Source organism: Falco peregrinus, chromosome 9 (assembly GCF_023634155.1).
Source record: "Falco peregrinus isolate bFalPer1 chromosome 9, bFalPer1.pri, whole genome shotgun sequence".
Classification (NCBI taxonomy): Eukaryota; Metazoa; Chordata; class Aves; order Falconiformes; family Falconidae; genus Falco; species Falco peregrinus.
Window position 1 is genome coordinate 24,681,757 of NC_073729.1, and position 25,704 is coordinate 24,707,460.

Sequence of the window (25,704 nt, forward strand, 5' to 3'; positions counted from 1 at the left end):
ACTCTGGCTAACGAAGGAAACTGGAATCCAAATGTGAAGATTCACCACCAGCTGAAGGACTCGTCTGAGGAATCTCACTTCTTGGAAAACTGCTTTGAAAGTTTTTTTTCTCCTGTGATAAGTGCCTTTGTAGATAAGCTAATAAAAATCTCAGAATACATCCATCTATTTGCAACCACTTTGATTTCTATTTTATAATTCTCTTTAAGTAAGAGGCAACCAATATTGTCTTAAGACTGTTCCTAATTCAAACGGATCTTAAATTAGCATTTAAAGGTAGATGATGAAACTCCAATGAAATATAGAGATGATACACCTGGTTTTGGCTCTGTCATCAACACTGGCAGCTTCTTTTCTCCACTACCGGCAGTGAAGAATACGTGTGACACCAGCACATTAATAACTAACAGCATGAATATATGTGTTATCATTAGTGCCAGTTACTCTCCTCCAACATGATAATTTTATGCTCATACTGAAACAACACTCCCCTACTTTCTTAATTATGAAGCACCCTGGTTTGCGTTCACTCTGTGACGCTAACCACAGTAAGAACTAACCGTTCAAAAGGTCACATAAGCTGTGCTAATGCACGTGGGTTTGAAGTTAAGTCTCCTGAAAAAGGGCTAAACACCATTCTGCTCCATATCTCTTTGCTTTATTGTAATGCTCTTTAAAAGATGACACTGCAGTTCAAGTCCGGTACCACTCTACAGAACAAGGAATAGTGTTCACTGAAATTGCCATTCCTGTGAACTTCACAAAAAACACGTCAGGAAAATTAAAGATACAGTACTCCATACTGAGCGTTTCTGCTGGCATGAAAACGAGAGAGGGCTCTACTAGAGGTCACTAAGCCTAACAATCAAACTCTAATAACGGACATAAAAATGTCTCTTCATTTCTGTTTAAATCACTGATTACCCAAACCTTTCTTCACAGGATCATTAATATTGCCAAAGTAAGGTGAGAAGTGAAATACCTTGGTAGACTGCCATTCTCCGAGAGGACCACTGTATCTTTAAATGTATCCTGGTTTAAACAACAGAGGTTTTACCTACACTTCTTAAATTATTGCACAGATCATTACACTGATAAATACATCATGAACCTATGGAATGTTACAGTCTGGCCTGGAAAATAAAAGCAGCAGCATTATCCTTGAGGTATCAACCATAAGGGAGAGCTGGACAAGCAGTTCTTGAAATGTAATAATTATTAACAGGTTTCAAATCACAAATGAAACATTTTAAAATAATTCCTAACTCCTAGGATTAGTTTCCTGGTTTGGGAACATTCCCCAAGACTTTCACTCTTTTGCAAGTGGCACATAGCTTGAATGTCTTCAAGTTTTTCTTATACCAGACTACCTGTAGGAATCCAGCTGCTCTCTATTTTCCAAACCTGAAGCCATACAAAGAAATAAAAGAGTTCGAAACACCAGGAAATTTAAACTAAACATTGTAACGTCCAATTGTTGCAGCAGTCATTTCATCTACTGTGCTCTCTCCTGGCACTTGGCTTGTACAACATAAAAATGTTAATGTGGTGTGGGAGTGAAAGGAAAGCGGAGCCCTGGTCATCCAGCAAACAGACGAAGCACATGGTGCCACTGACACCTTGCCAAACCTCGCGTTCACTCGGATTCCTGGCCGTACCCCCACTTAGATAGGTGGCCCCAGCTCCAGCAGACCGCACGCAATGCCCCCAGTCACAGTGCTCGGGATCAGGCCAACGGAAACAAAGAAGAAGATTTGGGAAGAGAAGGGGGGATTAAAAAGAGCATCTAAATCATAAACACTCGTTCCACACACACAACTTCACTGGATGCATTTCTCCCAATGGCAGAAACTTCCCAGCCACCTACCCCCCAAAAAAGTAAAATCCAATAAAACAGAGGCTTTGCAAAAGAAAATGTCTTCATTTCATCCTCTCCTCTGGAAGACATGGCAAAATATTTATAGATTCAGACAAGTCATTATAAGAAAAGTAATTTCCCTGTCAAACCAGGACCGGTTGGTATACTAGTTTTGTGGCTGCAGTTACGCTTTCTGCCATTATATTAGGTTTTACTATCTTCCAGTAACACCTTTCTGGGAGTTGTAGCATTTTGTTGTATCTCTACTGCACTGCAAAAAGAGAGACGGCAACTGTTCTGCCACCATCTCCTCAACCAGAAGAAAAATCACTATGCAAAGCTTCTGCCTGAGTAGGGCTCTGGCTGTTGAGTTTAATTTATAACAAAGTTTGAAGAGATACAAAAATAAAACCAGAAGAAAAAACAAATGGCTCATGCCAATCGTAGCTGCAAGTGATATATAAATAAACCAGTTTTCTCCTAGGCAAACCACACAGCTGAGGAAAACGTACGTGTACACATCACAATACTGTTGATTGAATGGACTGAAATAAAGTTTATCCTGCTATGAGCTATTTCAGGAGGTTTATGAAGGAGAAACTGTAATAAATTTGTACACAGGAAGCTCAATCAGCTTCACATCACTCTGGACAGACACCAGCAGTCAAGACAGTGCAACCCATCGGGCGCGTTTTGCCGTCACCGCTACTGCAACACTTCACAAAGACTACCCGTTAGTCACGGACGGGGCAGTGCCACTTCACACACACCACACGGCACCGCCCTCACGGTACATGCATTACAGTTTCGTACGGGCAGCAGACAAGTGACAAGTAGGCAACAGAGGTGTATGCATAAAAATACAAAGTTACGCTTGACATGCAATTGAGCTATGACAAAGGTATACTTGGAACTGGAGAAAAAGCAGAACAAAAATCCTCGTTTTACAGTCAGGCTGTAAACGTCCGCCAACAGTACCGCAAGCAGCATTGTAAACCAAGATGTCTCGTGCCTTCTGCACTTCCAAAGGGTCAGCATGCCCGCAAGAATGCCTCGGGCGCCCTGGATGGCTCAGCCTAAGTAGTGCTTGGGTTGCGAGCAGCAACGGGTCCTGCTGCATGAGCTTCAGAGACCACACTGTCAGGAGAAGCAAGGTGAAAAAAGAAATCCCAACTCTTGCAGGACAGGGTGAGAGAAGACTAGAAAAATATTTTGTTCACCATCTGAAAGATCCTACTAATAGAAATACAGAATCGGGCTATAAACAGAGCTACTTCTATGCTGACTTAAGCCGCCTTTAATATCTGCTACTTTTGACGTGATTCATGATTTTCCTTCCTTTTTAACATCTTTATATTACTACGAGCTCAAAAACCTCCGTGAAGAGGCATTATTTAAGGTAACTTAGGTCAGTTGTTTGCTTGAACTAATTTTAAAAAGAAAAGGCTTTTTAGGTATGTATGAAGATTTACAGTAAAGAACTCCATGCTGGTAGCAAAGCAGACTACATGACAACATCATGATTCGAAGTTTTCAAGCGAGCTGATTGTTTTCAGGCCAAGTGTACATTTGCAACCCAACCTCAAAAATACAATGGGATACAAAGGACACCTTTGTTTTTAAAGTCACAGTTCTTCTGTAGAAGTTACAGTTTGTGTCATGCAAAGCAATTTGTTGGGTCAAAACTGAGACATAAATGAATCTTCTATTCCATTCCTTAATGCTGACAAGGAGTTTCTAAAGTTTCCGAAATAGTGTTTCTTTAACAAGATCCAGAAAGAAAATGGGGAGGGATACATGACAGAAACAGAAATACAGCCTGACATATTAAAGATTCATTTGGAAAACATCTGCTTAATTTAAATTTTACTATTAAATCCAGACATCTACTTATCTTGAAAGGGGCTTGCTGCCAGCCTCTCCAAAACGTTCTCATATTTTCCACCCACTTTTTCTTACTGGAATCTTTTTTATAAATTTGTTTCACTGCCAAGTTGCCAAACATATCCAAAAGGCCATAAGCAACAGAAAGATTTCATTTTTATCAGAACAGATAAAATAGATGGGTAAAAGGAAAAAAGACAGAATAAAAACAGACTATATAAAATACTCAGACTGGGAGAAGGGCATAGGTAAGGAAGGAGATTGCCACAACTTTGTCTTTTGTGTATGAGAGATGCACTGTGCTAACTCTTAACCCATTAAGCAGGAAGGGCAAGTAGAGCCATTCTAGATATCCCATCACAGCTCAGGTCAAAACTAAGTTTACACAAATAATTACCTAGCTCTAGATTCCTTATAATTCTAAGGGGAGAATATAAGTTGTAAAAGACAAAAAAAAAAAAATCTTAACGTTTAAAAACAAAACTCTAATAAAACAGTATCTTAAAAAACATCTTGAATTGCCAGACATAATATGGTCAGCGCAATCCATAAGGCATTTGAACTGGATCTATTCAACTGCAGTTTGCTCATTTAATAGCTGTCCTTTCAAGACACACCCTGTCCTTTGTTTGCATTAAACACCTCTAGTCATCTCAAATTGTATGAGGACTGGATGAATACCTATTAACCTACACATGCAAGGTTGAGCCATGAAAGTGTGCTTGCACTGATTTTTTTTTCCTTTGAACACTCATGTTAAGAAAGTCACTGTAGTCAGTTTCAATAGTGCAAGGAGAATGCAGTTATCACGATCTTTAAAAAAGGGAGAGCCACCTTTATGTAATAAAAGATTCTGATGCCTTTTTCTTTTTTTTCCTAAACTGGGATAGAAGAACGAATGGGAAGCACAAAAGTAACAGATCAGTAAGGTCAATCACGATACTCCAGTTGCGTGTAAAACTTTCTCCCCTCTATCAGCCAGCATAGCCTCCCCTCCCTAGCTGTGCAAAACAGAGTTAACAAGAGTTCTACCAGTTCTGGTTATCCCACCCATCATCAGCTGAAGATGCCTTTTTTGTTGCCTTAGGAGGTTTTCTGGTCTTGCTCTCCCCTCCTGTGTTTTCCCAGTTGGTCTCCCAATTTTCCCAGCTGTCGCTGTTACTGTTCTTGTTGTTGGAGACTGTTCCCGAGCCCCACACGTCCCAGCTATCAGAGCTCTTCTTCTCTGTGGAATTGTCCACATAGGTCCAGCTCTCACTGCTTGGAGATTTATGAGCTTTTGGTGGATCTGAGTTGCCAAAGGTCTCCCAGAAGCTTTGATCTACAGCATTGTTCTGGTAGCCCTCCCCTCCACTGTTCTGGTAGCTGTCTCCTTCAGCTGGTCTTCTATAGGGTGGGGGGAAAAAGAAAAAAAGTTAGAAATAAATTAGTTACAAGAAACAAAAACAAATGATCACAAACAAAAGAAACTATAACACTACTGCCTTTGTTTAAACAAAAACTGCAGATAAAGGCAGGAGAAATAAATATATTGCTCCAAATAGCACAAACTTATATTCCAATTCATAGATTTTTCTTAAGAACCTTAAGTACTAATAGGCCCAGGGCAAGGGGGTATGCACCTGGAATAATTTTAAAATCAAGGTGCCACACACTATCTTACTCTCAGTTTAACAACTATCATAAATACTTAAACTGAATTCCTCCTGTACTACATACAGGAGGACTACTAGCAAAGACAGAATAATTTCTCTATATTTAAAAATTACCTGCTACTACTATACTGCATAGAACACACAGGAGATAAAATTATGCATTTAAAGAGACACAGAAACCAATAACAAAAAAATACCTTTCAGAATTATCATCTGGTTTCCCAGAAAAAAAAGTGGTGACATCTCGCCATCCCTTACTTCCAACTCCCTGAACCTAGAGAAGAAGACACCCCATTCATTTGGGCTGAACCAACACCTTTTCCAAGTCCAACAGCAAGAGCCACAACACATTCCTCTACTTGCTCAGATAAAGAGAACACATTTAACCAGAAAATTTCACTCACAACTTATTCGTATTTTTGACATGGTTGATGGAAAGAACAAACATTTGACACCATCATGCTGCTGGAAGATGTGAAAGTAGGTCAAGTTTAGTTCTTTCACTTACCGTTATCAATAACAGCTTTTGAATTCTCTCCTAGACTTCCGTAACAAAAACGCTGGAATTACTCCTTACATAAAATTAAGCCTAATGACAGCACTGATTCTTTGATGTTATGATTCATATAACTAGTATTTAATATTTACACTGTTCTGCAAAACTACTCTCACCCCATTTCAGTAGTATTATTTCACTGCCCGTGTAAAACAGGCCAAAAGTTGAGTTCTAGAATAAACATGATTGCGAGGAGAATCCTTTGGAGGTTGTTATAATGACTGGCATTGGATTAGAAACACAAATTCTGAAGTATCACCCACAGAAGTTACCATTCTAAGTCACAGATAAGGAAGATGATCTCAGAATTCAGACTTCCAAGTTGCCAGGGTCTAAACAGAACAGGTAACATTACTTATTTTATTCAAATAATCCCAACATTTAAGAAACTGAACTAGTACGTGATAGAGCTTCCAGTGCTCACTCTCACAGAGCTAGAATGACAGACCCTCCAAGGTAACACCGTAGAAGTTATCAAAATTGGTATTAGATTGTGCAAGAATTCTGTACTGAGCAGTTGCAGACAGCACTTACCCCATTACCAAGCAATGACAGCAAAAGACAAAGAAAAAAGGTACAGAACATCAGTAAGTTTAACCATACAACTGTACACAAGCTGTCTCCATATTCTCTAGCAGACATTTTCTTTTTGTGTTTGGGACACGGGCTGCCTAACTGCATCATGCCCTCGATGAAACTATTACGAGGACGACATCACACTCGATTAGCTTTTTGATAACCCAACAGAAGCACTGCACGCTGAAAATTACACTTCCAAAATTTCTGTATTCAATGCAAGCAGAGACTAAAAGCCACATTGTGGTTTTGTTTCACTACAAACTTTTCATAAGAATATGGAGACTGGCTTACTGTTTGGCCTCCTTTAAGACAGGCAGGCCACTTCATACCTTGCTGGCCAACTGTGATACCCCCACGGTGACCTCCTCAAATATTTTCCCCTCTTTCACCTACGTGAATCAAAGTATTGGTAATTAGTCAAAGAATTACTGAAAAACAAAAAGTGTAGGAAAAAAAAAACCAAACAACAAACTAAACTGAAAGTGAATAAAAATATACTTAAGTCAAAACTAACCAAGTTAAGAAAATGACATATAAAGTCCACTGATCTATAATGCAGCGAACCTCAATCCTTTGAAGTTTGTGGAAACTTTCTACTGATACATATACAGTTTTGAGGAAGAAATCATTACACTAATGCTGAGCATAAAAACACCAGTACAAAAAAAAACCTGAAAATACGACATTTTATGAATATATTTTACAATATAAAAAGATTTAGTTTGGAGATTAAAACTGATCAGAACTATTATCTGTCCTTTATATATACTTATTTCAATATTAAAGGGGCTTTAAACGTTGGACAACCAGAATACAACTGGTGCCTTTCATCAATTAATACTCAGTAAAAATAATGAAAATACTGTTCCAAAGCCAATGACTTCATATAACCATGTATGTGGCAAGCAGTGATCACTGAATACTTACTTCAGAAAGTAACTTATTTAAAACTAACAGTGCAACATCATAAGGTAAATAGACTTCTTTTTTTTAATATAGAATGCAACGCTCCTCATTAAATTGCCCTAAAAAAGTAAAAATCAGCTCAAGGAAATACACCCTAAAAATAACCCTGAAAATAAGGCATGTAAGCACTCTGAAATGAGCTGTGGATAATTCTAGGGACTAGGAAACCAATTAGTGTCTTTGCTTGTGATTTGAACTGCTATGGAAAGAACATTGAATTAATAAAGGTAACGCAAGAGATATTATTTTGTAATGTGATTAAAAACATTCTTTTCAAATTGAAAATTAATCCATTTTGTGGTGGCATTGGTTCTCTTATGAAAATAAAAGTAGTCTGCTTTATCAATACCAATATATTTTGGGGAAAGGTATACAGGGAAGTAAAGCACCACATTCTCAGAAAAGACTTCATCAAAATTTTGGAGCTGATCCAAAATTCGAGAAGCAGAGAACAAACACATGCCAAATGGGGAAGCTGTAAAAGCACATTTTCCTTAAAACATATGAAACAGGAAAGCAACAGGGTGCACACTAGGGAGAATCTTTGACTAAAATTTGTAGTATCCGTGATCACCAGTCACTTCAGAGGACTGCCTTCTTTTTTCACATGCCCACCAGCGATTATGTGTATTGACCAAGGTCAGCACGTGCGCTTTCTTCCAACTGCTGCTGGAAGTGCCCTTAGCCACACATTTTTGGTCACTAACAATTCTAAAGGGAAGGTGAAAATCTGCTTCAAACTATTTTCCTAGAAACAACACATTACCTAGAACAGTTAATCAGAATGTTACTGGCACACTTTTCGTCTGAATGCATGCAGAACTTGGTTTCAACTGACTATCAGAGTATCCTGAACAAATACCAAATAAAGGTTGCAGGAATGTGTTACTTTTATTGACAAACTGTCCCCATTCATCTTAAAACATCTGCTTTATCCTGAATTCTACTGCCCCTGATGAGGCAGCAGATGAACTACAGTGGCTCAAAGATGCTTAGCTGAATCAAAACAATGCTGGCAGCCAGATGGGTAAAACACTATGAAATTAACACTCAAAGATGCTACTGCTAATATATTTCTTTTTAGTAACTGATTTTCAGATTCGTTTAGAGTGCGTTTTCATCTTGTCCCATCTTCCATTATTGAAAGCATGAAATCTACAAAATAGTATCTAACAGGGAAGAATGTAAAAAGACCCTTGTGGACATGAGAAAGATCGGTGGAGGGAAATTACCCTCATATTTTATTTCTTTCCTAACATACTAGCTTTGAATTATTCGATGTTTCCCTTTAGCTATTGTGTTCATGTATGAAAAACCAGAAGGACGCACTGACAAACTGAGCAATTTTGGCAGGAAGAAACAATCCCTCCCTAAGTCAGCATAACCATGCTCTGCAAGTAATTTAACTAGTTCCAAAGTTACCTTTTCTTGTGCAGGTTTGAGAACATTTTCATTTAATGTCTGACCTAACTCTGATGCCTATTTAAAAGCAAAACAAAAACAAAGTCAGTCATATTTTCCTTTGGATAAAAAATAAAAACAAGAAAAAACAAAACCCAAAAAACACAGCCAACATCTTCTGCAGGCTCATTTCTCAGCAGTATCTCCAAAAACACGTGAAGCCTTAAGCTTAGCAGAATGAGCTGAAAAGCACACACAGCACAGTGCTGCAGAAAACATTAAATAAATTAAAAACAGATACAAATGGCAATAGGTCATTGAAGATGCCCAGAGCCCAAGCAAAGTCTGACCTTGCACTGGAAGCAGAAGCAATGGTTCAACCAGCAACAGCCTAGAAGATGGGACCTGGCTAATGCCTGCAGCTGAATATTTGGAAGAACAGACTTCATTCACCCTTATTTTTCCTTAGAAATGGAATTGCATGTAGAATTAGATCTTTTTGGCCAATTTTTCACCAATTCTTCTGTCTTGTAATGCTGGTACTGTCATCTATTAGTAACAGCCCAATTGTTTCTAAGCAATACACAAGAGCCAAAGCTGCGAGAGATTTTTGTGATCTTTTTCAAAGCTCCAAGTTTGCAGGGAGAGAAAATAAAGAACTTCAGAAATCTATTCCAATCCAGAACAAAATGCGTAAGGATATTGTACTTCAGAGGCATCTTACAAAAATGCAAGCCTACAGTACAAATCACAAAATTACTTTCATAAGACAGTATTCACAAGGACAGAGGGTTTGCAAAGGTTTCATTTGAAATCATTCCTTTCCCTACCACCATAATAAGCCTTGATTGACTTGAACTTTTCTTCAGAATTGCCACATTATACTGACTACCTTCTGAATTAGCCCAATTAATCCAAAAGGGCCAATACACTTGCCAGACAAGCATTATTCCTAAACATTAGCAGAGACTAATGACTTTTAATTTCCTAAGAGTTTATATCTTACTGCTAACATTGGTTAGGCTGTGAGTCTTCCTTCATTCATGTGTTTCCTGGGGATGGGGCACCCTGAACATCCTTCCTCCACAGACTCCCAAGTGCGTAACAAGCCTTCCCCTTCGCCACAGCTCTGCTCGCATCTCCCCTCTACCCAACCACCATTATCTCCAATACTTCCACTCCTTACCAGTGCAAGTTATTTGAGAAGACAAAGGCAAAAAGGTAACCCCATTTCCACCTAGTAAGAAATGTGAATCAAATCACATAAGGCTTGTTATCATTAGAAGTGAGGCTAGAAAGTGTTTAAGAAAAACAAGAAAGTAGATTTTACATGTTTGAAAAAATCCTTCAGAGTCTATTAAACCTGGAAAACTGTTTATGTTATATAATAAAGACTGTAATACACTACGACTTACAGTTGAACTATGCTAAGTGGAATCACTGCTAGAATTCGGAAGAATTCTTGTGTTACCCCATTCACTCAACCACATAATTTTGTAAATATGGGAAAGAAAGATTTGGGTACAATTGCGTTTCCATCTGAATCACTTCTTCCTCTTTACTGTTGTCAAATTTGGGATAACATCCTAAGTACCATTACAAACCCTACACGATGGGGCATTTGTTACAGTCTGCCTTCCAACACCACCCCAGGGTAGTTCTTGGTATGCTGCATTCCCGAATCAGACATGCAAACAGAAATCCTGCAATTTGTGATTACAAAGAGCATGGACAAAAGTACAGAGTATTTTCTGAGATCACTGAGCTTGGATACCTCTATCCAATTTAACCTATTTTAAGCAGATTTGAAGAAATACTACCATATGAAACACACAACATTATTCTAAACAGATTTGACTTAAGGCAAAATAAAGAAAAGACAGCTCAAGAGCAAATGCACATATTCAGCACGAATAGTGACAAGGAGTCCATGCACAAGAATATATGTGAGGGTGTTACCGGCTCTGGCTGCTGCTTGTAGCCCCAAAACTTTACCCAGACAGCAAAAGAGAAAGAGCAAGGAAGGTAGAAGCAGCTTTTAGCAAAAAATTGGCAGCATTTTTTCAGGCAAGTTAAGTAGCATGAACCTTTTCTAGTTTTAACATCTACTGACAAGACAAACAGTGAATATGTTTGGTCACTGGACACCAAATATATTTTCAAACAACATATTACTCAAAAAGATGTTAAATCTGTTCTACAGAGCCAAGGATGAGATGTTTCAGGAACAAAATTTAAGCTTCAGTAACACAGCTTAGACTCTAGAGCCCCATGTTGCTGTGGTCCTCGTCAGTAGATGTGATGAGCTTTTACATTTAGTATTATATTTACATTTGATAATAATACCAAAAAAAAAAAAAAAAAGAGAACAGTTTTCTAAAAGGCAAACTGCTGGAAGGAGTGAAAGAGGAAGACTTGTGTAACATTTAAGTTTTTCTTTCATAAGCCAAGCAGCAGATACCTTCAAGCTTCTAAGTAGCAAGTTTGGGTGCTTTAACAAGACATTTGTGTTGCAAAACATGCAGAAGTTTGGCTTGCTATTTGGAATATTAAAATCCTACTGCATACATCCGTCTGAACAGCAACACCTGCAGTTCTGCATTTGTTTTGAGCAATACCATCCTACACATGCGAGGTTAATGTTACACATACAAAAAGAGTTGTAGTTCGAAGTAACACTCCCTATACCATGTATTAATATACATAAGCCCCCTCTCACTCAGAACTTCGGCACATTGAGCATCCTATTATTTTTCACATTTTTACATTTGAATTTAAAACTTCTCCATGCAAACAGATCTTGCTTATGTCAGAGCTCTGTGTAATTCAGGTCTGACTGTCTCTGTTTAACCCTAGTTTGAAAGAAGAAATGCTTTTGCAATTGCTGCTTACTTAAATACACACAAACAGGTTAATTTAATAACAGTATCAAGCAGTCCACATTTGTAATATCTTATTAGTGTTTAGTAATGGAAAGATTGCTTGCATTACATTATATTGCCAAGAAAACTACTTCAAGATAGACCATATTTAAGGTTCACAAAAATAAAATAAGGGTATTTTAAGTTTGCCAGCACGCATGAATTAAAGCATTTCATTCTACTGTCTCTCCAATACACCCAACAGTTACACACAGCTGAGTACCACTGTTTTATTTCTTGCTTAATTTGATCACTGCAGTTGACTGCAATTCCCATGGAAATAAAAGCTAGAACCTAAAAATTACTATGTGCACTATGAAGGAAAAACACACTGGTCTGTTGTTGATCAAGTCTAAATCAGTTGGTGCAGGCAAATACATGACATTTCGAGCCAATTACAGTCAATAAGACAGAGCTAAATCTATAATCACCTTTTGACTTGCTTGGGATCCAAACCTGCTAGCCTGTGAAAAGAAGCAAATGCATTCAAGCTTATTACGAATAAAACTTTTGATTTTTAAATTCATGCAGCGTTTCCGAATGTGTGATCCTCTCCAAGAAGAAAGGACCTTTGCCAGAACTTGACAGTGAACAGAGAATATCCATATTCACCACCTTTGGCATTCCAGATTGCTCTGGGGAAGCATCAGTCTTTCTCAACTTACAGCCAGGGGAAGAAAGGGTCAATATAGACTAGACCTTGGTGGGCTAATGTGGATGATTATCAGTATTTTTGTCTCTCATAATGTCACCCAAAGTAAAAGAGAACTGTTACACTCATAAATGTTTGGAAGAATACTAAGCAAAGCTGAAAAAAGTTGTAATGCATTATTTCCACAAAAAATGTTTCCACCATCATCTACGTAAAACATAATAAATTTTTATTTCCTCTGGGTTTAGTCTACAGTTAGTTGAATGATTGTCATCTATGTGTGCAAATCTGCAGAACATGCAGAGCATGAAGACCATGCCTGTTTTTCCCACAGTGTCCCTCTGGGCACAACCTCTGCCCACCAAGCTTTCTATTTAAACTGACCAAAATGCTGTAGTTAGAGAGAAGTCAGAAGGAAAGAAAAATTATAAAACCATCAGCAGTTTGTAACTTGGTATTAAATTCCTGCTGAAGAATGCAATGTTATCTTATTTGGCACAGACCAAAATTTCTGCTTTATAATAAAAATTCTTTTTGAGCTGTTTCTTGATGCTTACGTCCAGTGGACAAATTTACAAAGTGTCCATCCAGAAACATAAGAAATAGTCAAGGCAGAGATCTGCATTCAGTATGCATCCATTTTATAGGCAAGGATACACAAAGAGCAGAATTTAGTTTGTCTTGGTAATATTTTTTAAAGATACATCACTATTAGAACACTAACAGAACCTTTGAGTTTACAAGAATTACACTGAAATACATTTTGTTTACTTACACCCTCTTTAGCAGCTGAGGCAATTTTGCTTGCTCCAGTCGTAAAACTGCTCCATCCCTTTAAAGAAAGCGAGAATGTCACAAGCTATGTGTGAATAACACTAATGAACAACCACGTGTTCAGTATTACATGTTAAATTAAGTCAAAATGTCCTCCCATATAGCTTGTCCTGTAGTCACAAGAACTACGTGCTAATAAAAGCAAAAATCAGTTTCTCATTTAACTAATGTAGTGATGAACTTCCATTATTTGTGTCCAAACACCTGCAATTTTAACAAACCTGAGTGCTTTAGATGTTATTCTACTAAAAATGGATATATGAAAAAAAAAAAATCCCTCCCCTCTCCCCCTCAAGAAAAAAAAAAAAAAAAAAGACGACATTAAAACCTTAGTAAGCAGATAGTGGTGCTTCAACAGGATGGGGAAAAAAAACAAAACCAAAAGAACCACATCAATGAGCAGCTAAAATGTATTCCTGGAAAAGCTGAAAAGAAGAATCGGTGCTCAAAAATATGAGGCAGCAATACACAAAATGCCTATTCAGCAGTTTTCCACTTCATAATAAAGCTTCAACCTGCTTGTTCCCTGCAAATTTTATCCTTAAAAACAAAAGAAATCTTAATTATTTCCTCACTGATTCTTGGAGCATCTGAAAACCATTAGCTATTTCTTAAAAAGTTTTCTGTAATGCATCCGAAAAGTTTTCTTCTAACTACTGATTTGCCAGATACTGATTAAAAAAACTAGCTAAAAAGTAGAGCAGGAGAGTGGTTGTAATAATTATTTTTTTTTAAACAAAATCATTAAAACCCACTTCACTACTGTTTAGATTTTAGTTCTTTTAACTCATTTATCCAGAATCTGCCCAGTAAAAGAAGTGGGGAAAAAAACCCACCCTACTTTAATGGATAAAAACCAGAAACAACCTTTAATATATCTGTGGTTTTCCTTGTATATAATAATGAATGAAGAAACAGATACAAGGTTTTTTCTTTGCAGATCATCGCCACCTAATTTTAAACTGTGGTACAGAATCTTTTAAATGTAGCATTATGAATGCAAGGTTAATATCCATGTCTACCACTGCCTTTTATCAATTTGATTTCCATTCAAGTGTAGAAGTTCTGTTTAACGCGTGGATACTTTGGTATATATAGGTAATATGTTACCTTTTGGGTAGATTTCCATACAAAGGTTGTAAATTGTAGAATCTTTTTCTCATTACCCCTTCTATTTCATTTGACTACACCACATATTTAGGTTGAGGAAACGTCTTTTTAAAAAAGCAAACAATTTTCTGCCTATCCTTTTCAAATCTCTTCATTAATTGCCCTTCTTGTCCTATGCTGAAACACTGGAAGATGACTACATCACCAACTGCAAAAAAGGCAAAAGTGATGTGTCTTGTAGTTTTTCTGTCAAGAATAGTCTCAAGAGGCTCCAGACAAACTTAAACTGCAATTACATCTGCTCTTTACAGAACAAGTTGGATAGCGTTGTTGGTGTGAATTCTACAGAAAACGCTCCTTCCGATATGTAACAGCAGAAAATAATGTATGTACATAAATGTAGCATGTGTGGGGAAAAACAGTCATACACTGTGGAAGGAAAATTGGTTTCCTCACCAGGATGAATATGCATGCAAATATTCAGTTTCACTATAATAAACGACTTTAAATTGCACTGCAGTATGTATCTGTGGTCACAAGAGGGCATTTTAATCACAGGTTTCAATGACATCATGTATTCAAATAAAGCTTGACAGTAACCCGGACAACAGAGTGCCACCTCTCCTTCGCTGTCTTAGCACATCTGCAATACATTACAGATGTGGCTTTTAATACGAGCTCTGGCCTACAACCTATGACATACCTAGAAAATATTCAGCAGACCTATACTAAGCACCCTGTGGGATCACCTGGAACGCTCTTCAAAGATTCAGGCATTACCTTTTTCTATTCTGTTCTACTGAAATTATTATGTTTAAAAAAAAAAAAACAAAACAAAACAAAACAAAACCACAAACACCAAACAAAAAAAACCAACCAAACAATGGAACCTGGTATGGATATTTAGACCAATGAGGACCTACAGAAGACTACTGGCTGCTAAACCTGGTAGAAAACCTTACTCTACTTCAGCGTGACTTGAAATCCCAAATATTATTCAGCACTGTTACTTTGCAGCCTATCAAAGCACCAATGTGTCTGTCCCTCACAGCCTCCAACTTTATTCCCATTTTCCTTCAACAACGCATCTTTCACTATCTATACTTTAATCATGACAACTGCTCAACCATATGCTGCTATCTTTTCACAACCTGTCACAAGTATTTCAAATGTTTTCATCACTGCTCAGGGCTTCTGGCACCCTTATACACACACACTTCAGTTGTTTTCCACTGAACACGCTAATATGGCTAATCCATTTAGAGCATTAGCAGCCTAACTGCTGTTCCCAACAGGTAATTATTTCTCTTTTGTTTTTCTCCAAGCCCTGTCAGTATTAGTTCTTAATCCATTCCTATATTCTCATTTCCTTATTTCTATGAGCTGATACCAGACATAATTCCTCAGTTTTTCTCAAGTTTCTCCCTTCATTTTGCCTTTGGAAGTCCACCAGTATCTTCTTCACTCTTTGAGAATACAACCAATACCCTGCATGTGTCTATCTACCTGCAGTCTTTAGTTTCTCTTCTCCACTTACATTCTCCCACAACAGGGGATAGAAAAGAAGAAAACGGTAATTCAGGTCACAGAAAGTTTGACATGATTTCTTACCGAGTACAGTGAAGACATAGCATTATTCAGGAAGTCATCCTCTTTTTTTGGAGGGTTTACTGTGTTTCCAAACCCCACGTAGCGGTTCTCTTGGCCACTACCACAAGAAAATGAATAAACAGCATCTGTATTTGCATGTGTTCATTAAAACCATTAAAAAACCTGACAAACATAAAAAAATGACAATTATTTAACGGACTTTAAAATACACCCAGAAAAAAAAAAAAAGTCCTAAAGCAGCCAGCACCCGAAATACAAAACCACTCACTTAATAAAGACATAACACCAACAAGGATCCACTGGGGAATCCTTGCAAATTAAAATGTCCCCTATTAAAGCTGATACGGTCTTAATGATTCTCCATGTTTAACAGATCACTGATATCAGAAGTCTGAGTAAATCCTAATAAAGCAATACATGAAAATGGGAAAAAGAAAGAAGAAAACAGTGTTAGCTTTATAAAAACCCCTGTTTAACTCATATCACTATAAAATACTATATGCACTAAAAATTCCATCGTTTGGAGCCCACCACAGCAACATTTTGAGCTACAAGCTCTTTCTTCAATGCTATTCAAACATTTTTGCTATGCAAATGCTTAAAAGGTACCTTCTTCATCTTATCCCTTATCATGTGTTTTTATATATGTATATAAAAATAAAATATATTTTTAATAATAAACAAGATGTAACTTAACTAGTTAATCAGGATCACAGTTGTGTAGCTGTAGTATAACATCCAAGCCTTTGTTATGCTAGGGGGCCAGGCACTCAAAAATAAATACTGCATTACCCTTGGTAGGAGCTGACATCATCATTTAACCAGTCTTCAAAAGCCTTGTCTGAAGAGGCAGTTGCAGTCTGAGATTGTCCAGCAGAACTACTGAAAGATTTAAGAATTGAACTGCGTAAAGCAAAACCCACTAGCTCAGCAGTGCAGCCTGACGTATATCATCATAATACAGGTGCAAAATTGATTATTTCTTTTATCTATCAAGCAGGGAACTCTAATGCAACCACTAAAAGCCACTGGAGTATTGAATGAATAAAGCAACAGCAGACCCCAACAATGCTATGCAGGCTATAGCTAGCTCCTGAACTTGCCAGATGACAACTAGGAATGAAGTGCTTGTTCTCTTGATTTACGCTTTTTCAGTTAACTTGATTCTTTAGTGGAAAGACTAATAAACACTGCATGCAAAAGCAGAAAAACAGAACTGCTGCAGTCCAGCTTCGACACCCCTGTGAGTAATTACCACCACACAGAAAAAGTTTGTTTCTTCCCTGGCATTCAATCACTAACTGGAAGAGCACTGTAGTTAAGGTAAGGCTGTGACACACTACGTGTGATTGACACAATGACTAGTCCAAGGTGTATTACAAGCTGAGATAAAAGCAGCGTGGCTTGTTCTCCGCTCTTGCTCACTTGTCTCTGCCATGGTTTAAGGTTCAGGTGGAGGAGGCGGCGGGAGTTACTACAGAACCCTGCTACCTCATATTCCTGAATTTCAGCAAAAGAAATGCTTGTTCAGACATCACCATCAACAGAACAAAACCAGAAGACGCTAGAACATCAGGCTTTGATCCTGCTGCAGACAGATCAACATCAGATAACAAAAATACATACCGATGAGTTGAAGAGAGGGACATTTTAGGCTGAGGTGGGGTCCAGTTCCTGGCAGGAGAAGTTTCAATGGACCACTCCTTGCCTTCAGCTACGGTAGCTACCTAGAAGAGGTAGGAAAATAATCAAGAATCCTAGGTCAAAGTTTTCATGCAAGTTATACACAGATCCTGTAAAGTGAGGACAAGTCATTTCTCCCAATCTGCTGCCAGCTGCATAGATCAATTAATTTGTTTCCACAATAAAGCCATTTTTTTTCTGAATCTTAGGCTAGCAAAGTTGAATTGAACACTGATTTTATTTCTGGCAGTTCTTCAAACTTCTTCAAACAGGCAAATCTGGTTTGAAAAGACTAGATTAATTAAGAGATATAAGCACTAATGACAGAATAATGGAGCAATAGAAAGAGGTGGATTTATACTCTGGCATAGGGCAGCTAAAACACACGCACAGAATTTAAAAGCTCTCTGCCTTCTTCAAACAAAGGACCTGAACTTCATCTCTTCACCCCATACTCTTCCCCCAACCAAGTCATAACTTCAGCAAGTTAATATAAATTTCCGAAGGCCTTGCCCCAGAAATCCTACAGTTCCCTGTTTCACACACTAAAAGGCCTACAGCACACAACTTATAACTTCTTCGCTATCATCATGATAGTCCACTTCAGCCAACCATCTCCTATTCCTAGCAACTTCTAAAGATGCAAAGAGACAACTCACAACAAACTTCAAAGCTGCATGAATATCCCAGTGAGCACAGAATGTACCTTCTTACCCCTTCCATGGCAGCGTCAGCATAAAAATACAGTATCTTTGTAAGTCTCTAAGCTCCTGAGTTCAAGTTGTTTGTTATTTCATTTCTGGAAATTCCAAACCTCCACAAAATGATAATGCCATTACCATTACTGACTTGTTTATAGGCCTGCTAGTGTTTGGCAAATTAATCTACCATTTTGTTTACTGCATCCACAACAGATTGATCAACAGTCATTTCAGCTAAAACTGTACTGCTGAAGTAGTAAACTGTCTACTGTGGACTGCGACAGCTCCACTGACTAAATAGTTGCGACAAACTGTAGCAGTGAAAATCTGAGTCACCTCAACCAAATGCAGAGGAGGAAGTTTCTAATGAAAACTCTTACAAGAATTGGGAAGAAGCACCCTAAGACTTACCCCTTTCAAGAACCACTGCAGTGGTTCAAAGGGTTACTACGCTACTCACTTCCCTGCCAGCCCCCACTTCAAGAACAACTGTTTACAAAGTACTTTGATACTTTCAGAGGGTAGGGGATGAGCACACAGCCACATAACTGTAACTTACCTGATCCCTAAAAAGAGCTGCAGCTTTGCTGTTGTACTTTTCTTGCATTGTCCAGCAGGGATCATAGTCATCTTGAGACTCTAAGAACTCTCGAAATTTGCTATTACCTCCAGCCTTCATTTTCTCCAGCTCAATATCCTTCCATTTGTCCATGGTTACAGAACGTACAAAACTGAAACACAGCGGAGGGTTTAACAAAATTAAAATCACAACTTGCTATAATTTCCTGCTATATCAGCAAGGACAAAAACCCTATTCCCACCTTATTACAATCTATCTCAAGCATTGGGAGTATAAACGTGTTAGAGAACACTCTCTAAGTACAGATACATCATTACAAGAAAGTGGTCAGATCCTCATTGAAATAAGCTAAAATCATGCCATTTATTGGCACTTAGAGAAGACAGTCAACAGAAGTCAAGTGACAGAAAAAACAGCTTTCTTCAAGTCCAGAAATTAATCTAACCCACTATATTAAAGAAACTTTTCTCACACTTCTTCACTGTGCAATTTTCTTTTCCTGTGTTCTCACAGTTACACTTAAGTGACCTGTTAGGACATCTCCTGTCCCACTCCATGCTTCTGCTCACAACAACCCTCAAGTAGTGACAGCTCACTGCCTGAAATAGCCAACCCTTTTAACCTGACCTCATCCCAGGGCATTTCTGACTGCAGTCAGCACCTCAGCTCTGCTTTGAGCCATAAATTCTTGCTACTGTTCATTAAACAATATTAAAAAAAAAAACCCAAACAAAAAAAAACCCACAAAAAAACAAACAGTGCCCTGTTGTTAAATACAAGGTCACAGGGGCAAAAAAAAAGTGAGACATCATCATCATCAAGAAGGCTCTTTAAAACTTGTATCTTGACTGATTTCTTTCTTTTTGTCCCTAAAGAAATACCCTTCATCATATCCTCACATCAGTAATTTAATTTTTTTCTTTTATGTAACATACAGAATAGTTCCAAACTCTCATTTCCTACGCAATTTCTATTCACTAATGAGTTTCAAATCACTCTTTGAAAAGCAAAGCATGTACTTCCGAATGACGTCCTTGCTTTGGCCATTTCCCTCCTGGACTTTCTCCACCTTTATCATTGCAGTAACTACCCCATGTTCTGCCCCCGTTATATATACATGCACACAACATATACACAGTGAGTCCCTGAAACACATAGCAGTTCTTATTCCATAGATTCCCATCTCAGTTGAGTATGTTTCTTGGAAAAAAGCAAACCCGATCACTTATATTTTAAAAAAATTAATATCCCAAACAGAATAAAGTGTCTTACACAGTTGCATACACTACAGAACCATCCTGTAAGCATACTGTGACTTTCTTTGGTTGACTCTCAAGCTGCTCTAGTGCTACTCTAGTTTTCATCAATGAAGTTTATACAAGGTTACAAGAATAGAGTGCAAGGACTACTGCAGTATTACCAAACACCACCACACAACCTCAGGATGTAGCTGGAGACATTGCTTTCTAGAACTGGGCACAACATCACCACACTGATGCAGCACACACCCTGACTAATTACAGACAAGGCATAGAGAGTAAAGCTTGCTTTGGGGAGGAGTATGAAGCAAAACTGCCAGTGAAATGTCAGATTTGAGACATTCTATACCCTTCCAAAACAATACATGCTGTTCACAGCTCATAAATCACCCTGGGGTAACCCAACTCAGTCCATAGTCTGCTTGAAAGGCTGACCTGAGGTGAACTCCCAAGCCTCGGTGTTTTCCTGAGCACTCAAGGCAGATCCAAATTCCGTAGGTCACACTCACCCACTGGGGGTTAAACGCACCACATTCAAAACAGACCTGCGAGAGAAAAACAATTATCTCTAGCACTCAGCCATCACTTGTTCATGAAGTTTTCACAGTACAGCTCAAAAAGTCAAATCATGAAGACGTTACACACAGAAAATAATTTCAGAAGGGAGAGTTTTCAGTGTTTGGAAACACCTCCCCTGACAGCATAAGCTCCCTTCAAATAAATATTTATGCTGCATGGAAAAAAATACTCGTTAACTTGCCTGACTCGGATTATAAAAATCAGTGTACCAGCTACCAAAAACCAGTGAGAAAATACAGATGAGCAAATTGAAATTAATGAGCAAACTTGATTTCATTTCCATATTGCCTTGTAGGAGGAGAAAGTAACCAAACTGAATTCCTGAGATTTCCTTGGCAAAATAAAGATGCAGCACTTAAAGTTTGGAACGTTTATTCAGTCATACTACAGTTTGGCAGTAAATGATAGCAGATCTTAAAGAAAAATCTCTGTTTAAATAGCTTTATTGCTCATACAGTGCAACAACTTAAGTGCTTATGACTGGAATCACCATTCAAGGTTTAATGCATCGATATAAATAAAGCTGAACCTGTCCATGTGCTACCACATTTAAGGTAGCATATAATCAAGTTACCACAAAAAGACAGTTTTAGTTAAGCTGTGCCCAAGACTCACTTGTTTAGTAGACTCCAGGGGTTACAGTGTTAGTACAACTCCTGAAAGACTCATGCTAAATACACAGCAATGTATTATAATACGTAAATGAATAAAAGTTACGGGAACTAACACAAATATGAGATAGCCAAATTTATACGCTGTCATTAATTAGCCATCCTAGTGCTATAAAGATGACAGCTGTAGTAGACCACAACATATATCTGGGTTAGGTAAAAAGAAAATTCAAGTCTATGCAACTAATCTAAAGAAGATTATAATTTTCTCACATTGTTCTCATCTTCTGCTCTGACTTCCTTGAGAACTTTCCTTGTTCTTGGACTTGCCATGATTCTACAAAAGAAGAAAAAAAAAAAGTCATATTCAAGGATTTGATATCGGCAAGACGTTCAGTACCTTACAAGTATATCTCTATGAGAAAGAGCTTGCAATCTAAACCACTCAATCACAACCAACTGCAGGAGAAAAACAAACAAACAAAACATCACCAAACCCATCACCTTACTTTTCCATTTACTTTGTAAGTTTTGAGGCGTTTAGTCATCTTAAATCATCCACAGGAAAGGTGCAATTCAGCCATAGCTGAAAAGGGGGCAGGGGGTGAAAAACATGGAAACCCTTCCATGGCGTATGTGGTATGAAAACAGTCTCTTACTTGATGTGGCTCCCACTACCATTTCTGAAAGCACTTTATAATCATGCATGATTACATGGAATGACATGCACACAACTAGAGACCTAAGCAAAAAATAGAACCCCCTACACTTCAAAGTGCTGAACACATTGCTAAAGGAGCTTTTTACTAGAAGATGCAGGAAAATTATGATTTTCCAGAAAGATTGAAATTTGCTTGTAAATCGAATTCAAAGAAAATAAGGCAATTATTGGGACCTTTTACATAAAATAGCATTCTAATCCCGACGGTCACATCTCATTGGCAGACCACATCATCTTTACTCTTTAATTTTTACAAAGCATGAAACGCAGCAGCAGGGAACAGTGTCAAGCTACAGGTAAAAGTTACATTAAGAGAAAAAAATGTGATTCACACACAGTACACATCCTGGAAAAACTGAAAGTACACAATGCTCACGATTAAAAGAAATATAGCGTAGGATGCAGCATAAGACTGCAATGTAGGTAAAAAATGAATTGATACTTCCAACTAAGTTGGTACTATGATATTTAAATTAACTTTACACAATGTATCTTCTTCCTTTTTATGTCCAGTCCATCTTTTCATTTCTACTCCAGAAAACTAAATTCTAAGATGTAACAGAAGACAGAGAAGTCACCAAACTCATTAGAAACAGCACCAACTATTACATGTCAAGCTTATTGGTCTGTGAAGATACAAAGCAAAAAAAACAGGTCCATGTTTTCATCAAATACTTGTCTGAAAGGCAGAAATTCTTTTACGCAAGTCTTTGACACTTGTTCACTATGCTATTTGACTAAACAGTTATAAGCCCTTCAATTATCAATAGGATTAACAATCTTGCAATAATTTTAGAAGGTAAAGATTGAGCATTATGTACAATTGCTGCAAGCCAGTAGGAGATGGAGGGAGAACATATCTTTAATTAGAAAAGGAAGGCTATTTTAAAAGGAAAAAATGCCACAGGCAAGGAAACATTAAATTTGTATGAATGCAGCAACGTCAATTTCTTAGACATCTCTAAAGCAGAACAGCCTTCCTGGGAACCGCAACCACAGCGGTACAAGAAATACAATTATTTGCACCACCAGCTAAGACAACATGATTCCGAAAGAAGTTCAACATTGTACCTACATATTATCACTGTTAAAAGTAGAAGTTAATTGTGGCAGAACTCACTGCCTTTAAAGCACTACTTGCTTCATAAATATCTCGTTGACAAATACTTAGTTCTGTGTAATTTAAGGGACAAGGTTTTCACTGACATTTAGAATATGCTACCTTTCATTCTTAATTAATATGTATTACAAAAAACAGGTAAGTTGTGAAAAAAAAGTGGGTTAGACTGAAAAGGTTACTGTAATTAATGGTGAGTAAAATCTTCCAGTCATCCTGCATCAAATTAAAACTGAAGAGAATTATCTTTATCTATAAATAGAAATTGTGTAACTTTCAGAAAAGCAAAGCAAAAGTGTGGCAAGTGACCCTTTGTATAATGAAACACACTTTCTCCCATAGTATTCCAATAGCAACATTTTACATAACTTCCTCCTGCAGGAGGAGGGAGTTAACACTATACCTAAAACACATTCGCTCGTATCTTAAACGGAGATCATAAACACATTTACATAAAGTCCACATCTTCAATTCCACTATTTTTCACTAGCAACATAAGGAAAAATTCTTCCACAGTACAGAAATTAATAAATTAGCAGTAACAGCCAGGCAGACAATTGTGCAGACTTTGGGCCTTCCTCTCTGCCATTTTTGTTACATTTTCTTTGCATGCCAGCTCCCTCTCCTCAGGGCTGGATTTCCTCAGCAACTTCTTGTACCGGTTAACAATGTCCCTCTCTTTGGCTTACTGCTCATTCCCCTTGCCACTAGCCTTCCTTTACCACTTTTTCCCTCTTTTTTTCCCCAGGTTTTCATTCAGAATAACGAACAGAAGCAGAATATATGTGAAGGCCTTCCAGCCTCAATGGCAAAAATTGCTGGAGCTGAACAGGAAAGCCTCTTCCCACTCCAATTCTGCATGAGTCAGGAATTTTCCACAGAGCAGAAAGAGACATCCATCCTACAACATACACCCTACAAGCATTTACATACAGCACGAGTTTCAGATCTGCAACTCAAGTCAACAGAGGAAGCAATTGCCCTTAGGTCTGCCATAACCGCTTTTTTCGATAAAAACTTTAAAATAAAAGACTTTGGCCAAATGCAACCTGAACATACACACATTCCAGAAGCAGCAAGTTCCCTAATCATACCACTATCATGTCTAGTGGAAAGACAGAGCTTCATCCACACCGCATCGCCCAGGACAAGGAAGAAGCAACTAAGGCCGCCAGCTTATCCACCAAAGCAACTGGAAACATGGGAAGCGGGGGCAACAAAAAAAGTCACACTCTAAAGATGTTATGTCTTGGAAAGCTTAGAGATGTCTAGTCTATTTTCAACTATATTTGCCCACAAAGTTTTCAGCAATCAAATTATCATTGTTCACCATGCAAAAAAAGCTGAGCCCCAGTAGCTGACAGGGCACGTAGCCACCACGCTGTTTAATCTTCATGAGTAAATACCGAAGTATCAACTGTGCAGACACCATAAATAAATACGCATTGTTTTGATCTGATGTAAATGGACTGAAGCAATAAAGAAAATGTTTAGTTTAGGAATAAATTTTAATTGAAGAATATGAATATTTTGAACCCAGGGTTTCAAGAGCTTCACAAAGACCAATCTCACACTCCTACTTCCCAAGCATGCTATTTCCAGAACAAAAACTTGATATGCAGCATATGAGCTTCCACGTTAGGAAACTTTCGCTTGCTAAAAGCAAGCAAAAAAGGCAGAAGCGGCACCACTTTCAGGTGGAAATGAGCAATAACTGGACTTTGTTCCTCTGATGCAGCAGCAAATTCACACAGGTGTAAAGAGCTTTGCAGTTCTGTATACAATGATGAAGCGGTGACGTGGCCCACACGCCCTGGCGGTCCGAGGGCTCCCTGCGGGTCTCCCCAGGGCCGCACGGCCACCGAGGCCTCCCCAGCTGAGGGAACGCTCCGCACCCCCGGCCGCCAGCCCCGCACCCGGCAGGCGAGGCTCGCTTTCCAACACCGCACTGGGGCCGCTGCCCACTTTTAAAGCCGTGCCGCCGTGTGCGCCGAGAGGCGCAGCCACCTTACCTGGAGCCTCACAGGAGACCCGGAGAGCGACTTCTTCACGCACACCTGCGGCACCGGGGTCCCAGCTGAATCCCCAAGCCTCCCTCAGAACATGGCCGGGCTCCCGGCGAGCACCCTGGCCTCTCCTTTCTAGACAAAAATAATATGAAGAGATAGATAAATAAAGGGGAGGGGAAGACCGTCGTGAGGGGAAGTCGAGGCCTCCCCCCCGCGCCGCCAGCCAGGCGCCGGCACCTCCCGCCTGCCCCCGGGGCCCGGCCCGTGTGACAGCCCAGGGGGCCCAAGCGCCGCCAGCTCGGCCGTGCTGCCCCGTCACGCTGGGGAGCGACCCGGGGGGTAACGGCAGCGGGGCCGCCCCGGCGGAGCGGGCCGCAGCCCGAAGGGCCGGTAACGCACCGGCGGCTCCTGACGCGG

At 38.8% G+C, this 25,704-nt stretch overlaps 1 protein-coding gene across 5 annotated transcripts; it reads right to left on the reverse strand.

Moving 5' to 3' along the window:
* Window positions 1–642: 642 nt before the first annotated feature.
* On the reverse strand, window positions 643–25,680 carry ARFGAP1 (ADP ribosylation factor GTPase activating protein 1). Of its 5 annotated transcripts, XM_027790139.2 has the most exons (14): window positions 25,291–25,680; window positions 21,714–21,777; window positions 20,686–20,795; window positions 18,971–19,142; window positions 17,654–17,754; window positions 16,820–16,906; window positions 16,028–16,124; window positions 13,248–13,304; window positions 12,252–12,284; window positions 10,859–10,888; window positions 8,921–8,977; window positions 6,862–6,921; window positions 5,595–5,671; window positions 643–5,128 (listed from the first exon to the last, which is right to left on the reverse strand). In XM_027790139.2, exons 2-14 carry the CDS (start codon window positions 21,771–21,773, stop codon window positions 4,771–4,773), a joined length of 1,299 nt encoding a protein of 432 aa, XP_027645940.2. In that variant the 5' UTR covers window positions 21,774–21,777; window positions 25,291–25,680; the 3' UTR covers window positions 643–4,770. The 5 variants fall into 5 exon arrangements, with proteins under 5 accessions (XP_027645940.2, XP_013156692.2, XP_013156691.2 ...); XM_013301238.3 differs by lacking the exon at window positions 10,859–10,888 and having other exon boundaries at window positions 25,291–25,679; XM_013301237.3 differs by lacking the exon at window positions 10,859–10,888 and having other exon boundaries at window positions 16,820–16,909; window positions 25,291–25,678.
* Window positions 25,681–25,704: the final 24 nt, after the last annotated feature.

Coding starts and splice junctions, on each gene's coding strand:
- ARFGAP1 (XM_027790139.2), bottom strand. CDS start 21,773: ATGGCAAGTCCAAGAACAAGGAAAGTTCTCAAGGAAGTCAGAGCAGAA. Junction 16,907..17,653: donor TCCCTCTCTTCAACTCATCG/GTATGTATTTTT, acceptor ATCTTTCAGTAG/TTCTGCTGGACAATCTCAGA. Junction 16,125..16,819: donor GATGTCAGCTCCTACCAAGG/GTAATGCAGTAT, acceptor TTCTTGTGGTAG/TGGCCAAGAGAACCGCTACG.